Source organism: Hyposmocoma kahamanoa, unplaced genomic scaffold (genome assembly GCF_003589595.1).
Source record: "Hyposmocoma kahamanoa isolate Upper Pololo Valley unplaced genomic scaffold, ASM358959v1 138, whole genome shotgun sequence".
Classification (NCBI taxonomy): domain Eukaryota; kingdom Metazoa; phylum Arthropoda; class Insecta; order Lepidoptera; family Cosmopterigidae; genus Hyposmocoma; species Hyposmocoma kahamanoa.
In genome coordinates, this window is record NW_020653492.1 from 2,293,286 (window position 1) to 2,306,231 (window position 12,946).

At 35.5% G+C, this 12,946-nt stretch overlaps 3 protein-coding genes across 3 annotated transcripts in view; 2 read left to right on the plus strand and 1 right to left on the minus strand.

The window, feature by feature from the left end:
* The window catches only part of LOC113240401 (TELO2-interacting protein 1 homolog), a 34,936-nt gene extending 29,449 nt beyond the window's left edge, over positions 1-5,487 (minus strand). Inside the window, exons 1-4 of the mRNA XM_026477690.1 lie at positions 5,282-5,487; positions 4,297-4,439; positions 2,688-2,862; positions 812-1,004 (exon numbers count right to left, since the gene is read on the minus strand). Of these exons, the coding sequence (XP_026333475.1) occupies positions 812-1,004; positions 2,688-2,862; positions 4,297-4,439; positions 5,282-5,472 (702 nt within the window). The 5' untranslated portion in view covers positions 5,473-5,487. The remainder of the gene's footprint in view (positions 1-811; positions 1,005-2,687; positions 2,863-4,296; positions 4,440-5,281) is intronic.
* A 2,379-nt stretch (positions 5,488-7,866) lies between these two features.
* Positions 7,867-9,113, plus strand: LOC113240457. The gene has a single exon (XM_026477770.1). The coding sequence runs from the start codon at positions 7,972-7,974 to the stop codon at positions 9,061-9,063; it is 1,092 nt and encodes a 363-aa protein (XP_026333555.1). The 5' UTR covers positions 7,867-7,971; the 3' UTR covers positions 9,064-9,113.
* Positions 9,114-11,025: 1,912 nt separating this feature from the next.
* Positions 11,026-12,659, plus strand: LOC113240425. The gene has a single exon (XM_026477715.1). The coding sequence runs from the start codon at positions 11,041-11,043 to the stop codon at positions 12,583-12,585; it is 1,545 nt and encodes a 514-aa protein (XP_026333500.1). The 5' UTR covers positions 11,026-11,040; the 3' UTR covers positions 12,586-12,659.
* The last annotated feature ends 287 nt before the right edge of the window (positions 12,660-12,946 follow it).

Consider the following 12,946-nt stretch of genomic DNA (forward strand, 5'->3'; position numbering starts at 1 on the left):
TTCCGGACTATAAACTGTAAATTGCCGTGATTCGCATAGTGCTACAACCTATTAACGTCATATTAAATAAAATAGACTTTTATATCGAGTTCTTAGGTTTTCGCGATTGTTACACGTAGGAAATGAAACTATTTTTCCGGATTTAAATCGCGTATATTTGTTTTTCCAAACAAACCAGAAAAATAAGGTATTTAATTAATAACTATTGTAACTGTAGTGAAAAAATAGGGTGGTTTGCATTGACTTACAAATAAATGGACGACGGGTCTAATACAAAAACCACGAAAAAATATCCCAAGTCAACCTATTTAAACGTAGTGACATGTAAAGGAATATGAAAAAGCTTTTAAATTGTAATGTCATCGCAGTACTGTCTAATTTTGCTTGCTTCGCTGTCAGTCAAACAAACGAAGACTAAAGCGTGAATGACGCTCTGTATACGATTTTAACGCCCTATAAGTTCGGACACTTTTTAGCGCGGACCCGACGTCCATATAATTGTAAGTCAATGGTGGTTTGCATCAATATTAGACATAACTGGTTGAAGAATGTACCACCTCAGTCAACCGTGACCATGGGACCTGTAAAGGGCCCGAAACGTCGGTTTGTTTCAAAAAACAAATATACGCGATTTAAATCCGGAAAAATAGTTTCATTTCCTAAAAATAGACTTTTGTTATTTTGGAGCCAGTGAAATGACAAATACGGCTGGTGACCTTTTTTTTAAATTCATTTCGTCGGTTTCTTAAAAATTATTTTTCGATAGTGGTCATTTTATTATTGAGGAGTTAATATTTCTCCTTAAGCTTACCACGACAACAGCATGTCCAGGGTTCTCAGCGTCTGTGGCGACATCCTGCAAGGCGGCCATGACTCCGGGCAGAATGCTGGACAGTGTGTCAACCACTTGAGCCTCGAGCTCGGGATCGGCTATGTGGTAGTTTTTATTAGTCAACTTTTTGTGCGTCGCTGTGTGCGCTGTTAGGCAGTGTAGGGCTGCCAATCTGTGAGATAAGAATTGCGGACATTGTAATGTCAATCTTACCTAAATGATGTAAGTGGGCCGCATCCCACAAACAAGTTCACTTAGTGGGATCGAGCGCTAAAGTTAGATGCATGCGTGATTTAAACTATGTATGAATACATTCGAATTCTACGAAAATCGTTGTATCCATAAAATATAACATCTAAAAGAAAAGCATCACTAAAAAAATATATGGTATGGTATGGTATGGTAATGCAACAATGTAAATTTTTATTACTAATTTATTATTGTTAATAAATGATTAAGTTACAATAATAATCGTATTTTGTTTCTATTTTGTGACAACCCTTGCATGTCTGCGTATGACAGCGTGAATACTGGTAAGATCTACACGAGGGGCAATGTCGCCGAACGTCAAAGCGTTGCGCCACTATACAGAAGATATTGTATACTGTGGGTAGCGCCATTACGCAAAAAGAAGAAGAAGAAGAAGTACACTGTGCCCAGACTGTTGTTATTGGATAAATACACAAACTCATTTCCAGTGCTACCTGTTATATTATTGCGAAAAATCTCACACCTCAAACCGTCCGCTATTTGAAATTGGTATGCTTGTTTGAACATACATGTGAAATAACAACAGTGTGCGTACCCTGAGACCTAATGTATATTAACATAAACTTATTAAGTAAGTTAACAGTACCTGTGTTTTTAATTCCAAGTAAGGAAATGTGGAAGAAGTTTTGAAAAAAAAGTTAAATAACTCAACAATGTCACTGTGTAGCCATCACCAAATATTAAACCTTATATCTAAAACACTAAGGCAAATGTTCAATTGTAGTAACAAAATAATAAATGATAACATTATAATATCAAATAAATATATTAAAAAAGTTTTTTAAAATAATAATAAAAGGTCACGAAATGAACTCCCCGCACGATGTACCTTTCTTGCACATCTTGATCACCCTGTGCAACAATCGGCGAGCCCTGAAAACCTTATGTCGATAGGCAAATTCTTTACCCCACGATGGCAAGCATTATGCATTATATATTATCAACATTAAGGTTTGGTGTTATATTCTGGGGAACTTGTAGTGAAAGAGAAAACATTCAAACCCCAAAATAGGTGCCTAAGAGTTATGTGTGGTTGTAACCCACAAAAAGCTGCAAACAAATGTTTATTTTGCTTCACATATTAACTCTGCCCTCTTTATATATTTTTGAAACATCTATATTTGTAAAAATGAACATACATCAATTTATAAAGTTATCAAATGTCAGAGCAAGGCCTATGTGATCACAGTAATTCAACCTATTGTTAACAGTTAGTTATAAAACAGCTTTGTTAAGAAAAAGTATAGTTAGGATGGCACCAAATACATATAATAAACTACCGGAAAACATAAAGAAATGTTATTATTATACTATTAATGATTATCTACATGACAACTTACAATTATTCAATTCAATCACATTTTATATCACATTCTTAATATTTTTAACTTATATCTGACATGAATTGTACATTTTAATATTTCTATGCCGCTTGTTGGCAAAATATGCTGAACTATTTCAATTTTATAATACTTGCGTTTATTGTACCATATTTACAAAAAATAAATAGTATTATATTCTATTTTATGGTGTATGCCATCGACACGTTAAGAAATTAATTTAATATTATATAAAATCTGAATACCTCAATGCTCTTAGTTTCTCAAGCTTGGCAATGTGCACACTGACAAACACAGCCTGTGCTATCAACGGTATCTGAGTCCGTAACAACTTCTGTCTCACAGGCATCTCTAGACTCAGCATCAGGGAAGTCAGGCACTTCATGATGCTTAGTTTTAGCTCCTCAGGGACCACTGCCACTGGAATAAAAATTAACATTATGTTTAAAAAATAAGATCAAAATTATTTTATGTGATGATGAGATGGGCAGATGACATCGCAGGAATTGGGGGTGAACCTGGATGAGATTAGTACTACTGGATTGTGGGGAGTGGCCTATGCCACCAAGTCTCTGTGCCACTGACTTCATCCACTGCTGGTTAGGTTATAGACCCAGCTGTGGGTGAAGTCAGGTTGTATATGATGATGATGATATGTATGTTTTAATGTGATTAGTCAACAACAATGAGAAGGAAAATCAGGTCAGTGCCCCTCAGATCTTTGCGATTTAAAGCTCTTGAGTGGCACTGCAACAGTTATGGACAGGCGTGTGGCTTGCCATCACGCGCACGACTTGTTCGTCCCGTCACTTGATATTATAAAAATAAAAAAGTGAAAAAAAATCTTTGCTTAGGATTTTTTAACGAGTTTTATGATGTAGCGCCACCTATGAGAAATTTATATCTATTATTATTTAGTTTCACTTTTATTGTTAAGCAAAATCAGCATAATTGACTTATTTTTCAACAATAAATAAAAACCAGGTGTTCTGGAATTTCGAAAGTCACGAAACTGTAAATGCGGTACTTTTGCCAAGGAGAGCAGCATAATAGTCTTAAATAGACATAATCCATAATTGGATGTAGTTAAACAAAAAGGTCCAATCCATATCCACTCACTTTCGAGATATGGCAGTTTGAAGTTTAAAAGTGTTTCTCACTCTTGTTTTATGTTCAAAACTTAGTATGATTAGACTTTAGGAACTATTTGGTACAAATAACACATTTTTTGATACTTTTGTGGATTGGACCTTTTGACTTAACTACATGTAATTGTATTAATATACAAGGCTAACATCGACACTAAAGTGTCACAGTGCTACAGGCCATTTAACTGGGTGTAAGCATGCTAAAATAGATATTAAAATATTGAAATATATTATTTCTTTTGAGGTTGAAATATATTATCTCATTACGTGAGTGTTTTAGATAAATAGAACCAAGCACTGCCTATAATTCAAGTATGCCAGAAATATTAATTTTATTTTTAAATTTTCTTCACTGGTTTTGTTTTTAAGAAATAAGACTTTATCATTCTCTTTTCATGGAAGCTTTTTCTTTAACTCCCTAAGTAGAATGTTTCTGTAGCCTAGTGTGAAGAGAGAATGTAGATATGTTTCACATAATGTTTATAAGTGAGGCATGATAAGTTCCATGGTGGAATTATTAGATTAAGATAGTAACCATTGATAGGCTTGTTGTTTGCAACAAGGTTTAGGGAGGGGAAATATCATGTGTTAACTTGTTATAAGGAAAATAGGAAACAGAAACATCTGTTACAATTAGAAACTAGTTTGAAGGGGTTATAAGGGCACATAGGTAGTAGCGGCTCTTAATTTGTTTTGACATACATACCCATCCCTGGTTTTGAATTATCAAACACAAGACCCAACAAGCCACTCTCTATCTGCAAACACATGTCGAAACTGTGAACAGCCACCTTCTCTAGTACCATGCACATTGCATCGGCCATTATTGCTTGCAGCTCATACTTTTTTCTGAAATATCAAATTTAGTTGAAATAAATACCAAGGTAATTAATAACAACCCTACCTGTGAGAAGATAGCTTTGTTTTGTTGCAGGACCATCTCAGATGGTTATTAACTGTTTAATGGCATGGTAATCTCTGTTCAGAACTCTGGCAGATAGAGATTTGGTGGAGAAAATTGTCATAGCTTACAAATTGGGGTATGGCTAGCAAAGTGACATATGGAATACATTTACACACATAGAAGGATGTATGCAAAGGAGCATAGTTCTTTGTTGTGTACAGTTCATAATAACTATAATACAACGTCAATAACCTCTAGTAAATTGTAATCATTAAGACCTTAAAGAAAAGTATTCTATACCTATTAAACTTTTTTTTTAGTTTTTTTTTTGTTTTTAATTACTTCATTATTAGATTTGAAACTAAATTTAAAGATTATTACTTCACAAATTTTATGTTTAAGTAACAAAATTGTACCCTTTTTTGGATTCTAAAATAAATAGTATGAAAGAATGTTCTACTCCCCACACTACGAAGTGAAACCGCCCCCTGACCCTTCCCCACATCTACCTTTTCACATTTTTTAATCAACAATTGTGCTGTAAAAAGTTTTGATAAAATTGTTTAGTCATTTTGTAGAGAATAGAAAAGGTAGAGAATACCTAACAGTATGAAGTCCGCCATTTGTAATGTTTTATGTGCAGTATAGTTTAAATAAATAAATAAATGGCCAAAATCAAATGTATCCTACAACATTGGGGATACAAGGGGCAAAAGAGAACCTCGAACAGTTAGATTACACCTTTAAACATTCTAAGTTATTAAGAGCTTAGATGTATTGTACTTACTCAATTTCATTAGACTTAATGTGGGTAATAAAAGGAAACAACATATATTGTTGCAGGTCCTGAATGACCTCTTTTTTTACCCCTGACAGTTTTTCCGTAAAAGACGCGATGCTCTGAGCTGACGGACGCACCATAACAAGATCGCAAATAGGTTTTATTTTAGAAAATGCCTCCTTTAAATCGGGATTCATGATTGCAACTCGTAAACATGAATGTTTATACACCAGCACTGAAAGTTACCGCCAATAAGTTCAGAAGGTCATGTTTTATATTAGATAACAGTTGGCGGTTAAGGCAAATTAAAATCGTATAAATTAGGGATAGGGAAGTTACAAACACTCGTAAAACTTAAAACACTCGCATGCAATGCACATATTCCAAAAAAGCTAATGTCATAACAATGTTTTTTGTTAAAAGTGGTTGGTATAATCGAAAATACAAGCGAAGTGCCAATACTGGTTATTTTCGTATATATCTTTCTCGTTTACGTATATTGTGTACGCGCAAAGTAAGCACAGGAAGTTCGGTTGGATTAGTGTTGTAGTTTGTTAATATTTTTAAGAAAACAAAATATTTTTTATAAACTTTATACTGTCTTCTTATTTTTGAAGATGACGGAGTAAAATGTCATTTGCGGGCTTAGGGTCGTATTCCAGAACTCTACTCAAAGCTCAAGTCATGACTTGAGAAATACGTCCCTAATGGCAAGGACTAGAGTGTGATTTTCTAGTGCTTTAAATCATACTCAAGTCCTGACTTGAGCATTGAGTAGAGTTCTGGAATAAGACTCTTAACTCTACTCAATGCTCAAGTCAAGGCTTGAGTATGATTCATAGCACTAGAAATCATACTCAAGTCCTTGCCTTTAGGGTCGTATTTCCAGTGCTTGACATCATACTCAAATCCTGACATAAGCATTGAGTAGCGTTCTGGAATACGAGCCTTAGGATAGTATTCCAGAACTCTACGCAATGCTCAAGGCAGGACTTGAGTGTGATTTAAAGCATTACTAGTGCTTTAAATCATACTCAAGTCCTTGCCATTAGGGTCGCATTTCCAGTGTTGAAATCATACTCAAGTCCTGACTTGACCATTGAGTAGGGTTCTGGAATACGACCCTTAGTTTACTGGGTTGCTAGTTTTCATCAAATTTTAAATAGTCATAATGACAGTTTTATCGATAGATTGCGAAAGAAAGTAACGTTTTGCCAAAAATGTCTGAGTTGTGAATATTACGAAGTTCTGATGATTACTAATTGTGTTAAAATAACACACTAACACACTTCTTTATTCCTATTTTGATCGTTGGCCTGCTAGTTTCGAAATAAATTTTTATTCCTAAATACATTTCAATAAAGACAGGTAAATTTGATTATCTATATTGAATCAAAATGAAAAACTTTAAAATGCAGAGTGATTTTTGTAAAGGGGACAGTATGGAGAAATCCGCAACCACATAAGATACGAGGAAACCACCATTAAATTTTTTTGTGAAAACAGTCTTGGTATAGCCAATTTGTTGGTCCAGTGTGAGATAGAATATAATTGAATAAAATTGATCAAATTTGTTTTAGTGCTGATCGACTCCGTTTTGCGAAGGGATCATTTCATTGTATGGGATAAAAATATCGGGACAGTAGAAGTTGGTCAAATGTCTTAAAATATTTTTGCATACAAAAAATAAAATTGTCTATTTTTTTTAATACTAATAGACTCAGTAAAAAAATTGGTACAACAGAAAGTCGTCAAATTTAGTAAAAAAAATTCATACTAAATGAATAACATTTTACTAAATTTGACCACTATAGATGAATAAATGGATAGAGCACTAAACATTTATAATTATATTAAATTATCGAAAAATGTTATTGTTATATCTCATCTCTAGCAAATGCAGGCAACGTAATGAAGCACTCTTTGCACGACGTAAAAAATATATGAATAAATAAATCCCCTTATTTCTCATCATACATTGATCTATTGTTATTTTTATTTTAATTTAATGTATGTGCTCAAACAAAGGCTATTCATCTAAAAGCGAGACTTATAACAATTATTTATTCATGGAAAACCAACAGCTTCAACCATTTAATAAAAACAGAGAAAGAAACATAATGCCAATTACAGGTGTTTACCTATAGTTTCACACAAATTAAATACATAAATTAGTGCACGTCGTTACAAGGTTAAATTGTGTAAAGGTATTTTTATGAACTGTAGGTCACAGGGTACAACATCATCCCTAGATTATTTTTGGGATTAGTTTATTGTTCCTTCAATTCTATTTACGTAGGTATATAATTCGATAATAGAAATGAAAAAAAAATATATTCAAATCAAAAGTAGTTGTTAGTGTGTGTTAGTATTTTTTTATGTGTATGTATGTGATAGAAGGATGGAAAAAAAATAGTCTATCGATGACAGACGCCGAAAGTTTTAATCTTGACATCTGTGAATATCAAGTCATGTTGTGTGGAGTTCGACAGAACCAATATAAATTTTGAAAAACGATAATTCCAGCGTGTATCTGAATGGTTTAAAAAGGTATGGTCAAAGATAATGTCAACGGACTGTCAAAGTCAGGTGTTATTAACTGTCATTGGTATTGCATGAAATGGAAATAAAAATAATTAGATTACTGTAATAAATAATGCTGTAACAAAACTACAAAGTGCAAGAAATAATTCAAAATGTTTTCCCCTGTAAAGCCGCACATTTTACAAAAGTGTTTTAAAATTTTGAGGTTAACTCTATGCCAGTTCAGTAATCTCCATGATTTGAAGAATTTAAATATAGTAAGGACCGTGGAGAAGACCATTGACAACAATACGAGCATTTTCGTAGAGAGTCCTATACATGTGAAGGTGCAGCCGATAGATGTGAACGATCAGAAAGCTCATAACAAGCTTACTATGACGCTGTACAGTCAAGGCAAGGTAACTAGCGATTTTCAAGTGAAACAGAGCTCCAAGCGACTTGAACTTCTGAATAAAAACACTTCATCAGATAGAAATGACGTTTGCTTAATAGAAGTACCTTACCATTTGAAGGTGCAAGTAACGACGACAGAGCATGCATCAGTAGATGTTTCGAAGTTGGAGGGCGAAGAATTCATCGTGAAAACTGAGAAGGGCAATGTGCAGGTATCAGATTTGAAAGCGCGCAATATAAAAGTGGAAAGTTTGGAAGGGCAGGTGAATTCAGCAGGCAGGCTTCAAGCTAATAACATTGAACTAAAAACTGGCTTAAACTCTGGGATCAAATGTAATAACATAATGGCGACCAACCTGTTCGTGACGACACATGCAGGACCTATCCAAGTACGTTCCTGCTATAGTGAAAAGTCTCATTTCACTACCTTAATGGGTAATATAAGACTAGATCATTTGCATAGATCAGTTGTAATTGATGTAATTCAACAAGGCAATCTGCACATCACTAGTTTCAGTGGTAACCTACAAGCCTCACTAAAAAGCGGTGAAGTGTATTTATTAGCTTCTCAGTTGATTGATAAGAGCAGTATTTTCATACATGAGAAGGGCAAAGTACAGTTGTTAATACCGGATATATTGAAGAATCTGCCTGCTACCAATTTGATAGCAGATAAAATATCTGTAGATGACAGAATATTAAAGTTGGGTCGGTTCATGGACGATTCGCATCCTAAGAGGTTTAGATTTGAAAAGGAACCACAAAATGAGCTGCATGTAGTGTGTAAGAATGGCTCTATTGAATTAAAAGAGTCAAAAGTACCATTTGAAGTTACATTGCAGCGTCTTTGATATGACAATATTAAAACTTGCTAGAGTATATTCCTATTTGTTAATGTAGTATGGAGAATATTGTAATTTATTTTGTTTAATATAATTATAATTAATTTGTTAAAGAAATTAATTTTAATATATAATTTTGTTTACTTTGGGATCTGCTTCTTACGCCTAAAGTCCAGTTTAAAGTTTATCTCAATTTATTATTTTATTTGGGACTTTTTAATTAACAATGACAAAGAACAAGGAGTTGGAAGCTCCAGTCAATTTTAAAATAATGAAATATATGTTTATTAATGCTAGGGATCAGAACTGGCAGAATATATTCATTTTAAGGTTCAAATAATACATATAGAGTGGACAATATTTCTCTCTGAAACTCCATAAAAGATATAACAAAAAATAGTATATGCATAATATTTTTACTAAAAATTAAAAGTTTTCTTATATATAGTCTACTGTAGCACAGATTACTTAATAATGAACTGCTAATTCCACATAATAAAATATAACACAAAATATGATACAACAATTGGGGATTTCAGAGGGAGGTACTTTCGGTACTTTCTTGAAGCTCGAGTTCTCTGCCTATTCTCATGTCCGATTATTTATATATTGGTGACCTTTTTAATTCAAAATAAAAAAGCATTTTTAATATATATAGACTTTGTTGAAATTTAAATATTTAAAATATGTTTCATAATATAATGTCTTGTTAAAACATGCAAATAATTAATTTATCAAGTTCTTAGGTTTTCACGATTGTTACACGTAGGAAATGAAATAAATTTTTCAGATCTACTTGCGTATACCAATTTAATTAATTATTTGATTTATTAATTAACATCTGTTATTATTTCATCTTTAATGTTGCGTCTTCCGCTATTCATCTAGCTACTATTTAATATTCTTAGCACTTAGGTTAGATTGTTTCCATAATCATTACCTGTATGCAAAAATCATATTAATAAGTATTAATTAGGAACCTTAAAGCTGCCACAAATATAAAATATAATAACCATCTCATCAAACTTATAAACATTAAAAAGTTATAGTGATGTATTTATGCAGCATTTAGTTTGTAAACAAACTTTTTGAGTGTTATTGTTGACACTGTTATTGTAGTCAATTGTAGTAATAAACTACTTATATATGTTAATTCCTTAATCTGTTAATGTGACTATCATAATAGACTGTATAGATTTTATGTAGAGGTAGCTATAGATCAGTGGTCTCCAATCAGTAAGATTTGATGGAAAATACCACGTACTGGGAGTTGTAGAAGATACAAAATTATTTGGAACTATTATAATATTTTTTTGTGTGTCGCACACGCCAGCACATCAAGCTACACATTGACGTATCTTGTTCCGTTGCACTGGAGGCGATTTTTGAACAAAAATGTGTAGTCTGATGTGTCGTTGTCCGTACATAGGTATTATTCACCTGTGTGCAAGGATTGTCGCGGGTATCTATGGAGACAATTTCGCGTACCGTAAGGTATCTACGCTTACCAGTATAATTGGGAAACACTGTCCTGAACAAATTATTTGCTTTGTGATATTCAGTTATTTGTTGCTAGTCTTTAAACTTGTAAGATCTACACCAAAATAGAATACATGTTATAATTATTGTTATTCATTCGTCTTGTAGATTGTAGATAATAATATTGTTGATATTTCATTATTAAATAATGACACATTAGAACTATCGACTTTTTGTCCAAAATTCTCCAACTTTAATCGAATTCGACATTTGTTTTTATGACTTTGGTAATTTGCTAACGATGTCAGATACCTGGAAATCACAACGACGCGGCTATCGAGCAACTGATGACGACGTGAGAAATCGTTGTTAATTTATTTAATAAACTAATCACTTCCTTAACATTCGTTTGTTTGTTTATTTTTTAAATAGGTAACGTTTAATTGGGTGCAAAGATGAGGCCGGTGTGCGCGGCGGTTGCCTGCGAAAGATAACGAGGCAGTTTATATGCCAGTGCGCGATGCGCGCGCGCTAGTCGACTCCGTCTCGCGTTCGCCGTTGCCCGCCATGCCGGCTTGCGCGCCCGAGTACGCCCGCCTCGCGCGGTCTAACACAGAACTTATCTTCTCACCTCGAGTCAAGAGATGCTCTCATCAGCCTCCTCCTTTCACCGCCCTCCGCCGCTCCTTTTCGTCAACGTTTTCGCTCATCCCTGAGGAGTGCGCCGTCTCGCCAGAGCGCCCGCCGCCACTTCCCCGTTTCATCAGAGTTATTACATGGGGACCCCGAATGATGCTCAAACCGTTCTTCGCTTTTCTCAGCTTTATTTCGCACCCTGCCTGGAAACAAATCCTAGTGGTGCTTCCGACATTGTGGATCGCTGCTTCGCTATTTATCTTCTGGAAGTGTGTTCAGTGGCCAATAGGTGTGCTGCAAACTATCAGCCGTGCCATCAGTTTGAGTAGTGTCAACAAACCTCGTACCGTGCTTATCAGTGGAGGAAGTTCTGTACAGGCTCTACATTTGGCAAGAAATTTCCACTCTGCCGGTGCAAGAGTCGTTGCCTTCGAGATAGAGGGACAATTCTCGTTATTGAAATACTCTGCCGCTGTGAATAAATTTTACACGATAAAGCGGCCAAATCCGGCAGACCCCCTAGCCTACGCACGCGCTCTGAGAGAGATAGTCGAAACGGAATCAGTGGTATTCTATGTACCAGTGAGTTCTACGACCCCCGCCTACTACGATGCGCTAGCGAAACCGCACTTGGAAGTGATAGGGTGCCAGTGTTTTGTGCCTTGTGCTCGTGATGTTGTTACTCTGGATGATCCGTTAGAGCTGATGCGAGTGTGCCGCGTTGCTGGACTAGCTACACCTCAATTTTGGGTGGTAGCGAATGAAGATGACGTCAGAACCTGGTATGAAAGTGGAGCATCGAAGGAAGGTCGCCATTATATAGCTAGCGCCGGGGCTCGAGGTGCCAGAGACCGATTGAGGTTTGTTCTACCTGAAGAGAAAACTCAGTTTCGATTTCCCCGAGAAATAAGTGCTGAGAAACCCTGGGTTATTGTTAGAGAGCCGAAAGGAGAGAGAATCGTGACCTGCACGACGCTAAAAGAGTCGCGAGCTGTCAATAATGTGTCCTGCCGTGTGGATTCAGTGAGAAAAGGCTTGGTGCCACAAAAAGATGAAGAAGCAGACGCGTGGGTGCAGCGGTTTGTGTCTAGATTATCACCGGCGAGACCGATGACAGGCCACGTGTCATTCCGACTTGTGCGCGAGGAAACAACCACAAACGGTCATACCAACAGATTGGTAGCTATTGGATGTCGTGTTGGAGTATCGTTGCCGTATTTATGTCAGAGCTCAACGAAATGCGGGCATACAGCAACTATGGGGAAACTGTTGAATACGGTTTTAGACACCCGTGAGGCTTTGTTCGCCTTCTGGGACCCATTGCCTTATTGCGCATACTACCAATCAAGATTGCCCGAGGACCGCAGGCCGCCTCCGCCGGAGCCTTGCAAAACGCCACCAAACGTACCTCTCTGAGTTTCCACATGTGTGGAATAGGGAATATTTATTAAGACACTCAAGTACCTGAATAGTGCGTGAGTGAAGCTCTCTGACGCTGTGTATCGCGCTCTCTCCGTCTGTCATTCTCTCTCATAAACAAGTCGATAACCGAGGGTGACACTATGAGTCTGTAACTACTAAGTAGATATTATACGTACCAAATACTGTAATAAGCATATTGCTATGTTAGAGATAAAGAATAAAATCATGGTCGACCAATGTTCATCTTTTATTTTGTACATAACTTTGTTATGTTTACAAATGCATTTAAAACACGGGTTACTGGCCGAGAAATTGTTATCTTTGTTTCCATAAGATATATTCAAGTTTTAGTTGA

Bases quoted from the DNA above. Each gene is read 5' to 3' on its own strand.
- LOC113240457 (XM_026477770.1), top strand. From the start codon at position 7,972: ATGTTTTCCCCTGTAAAGCCGCACATTTTACAAAAGTGTTTTAAAATT.
- LOC113240425 (XM_026477715.1), top strand. From the start codon at position 11,041: ATGCCAGTGCGCGATGCGCGCGCGCTAGTCGACTCCGTCTCGCGTTCG.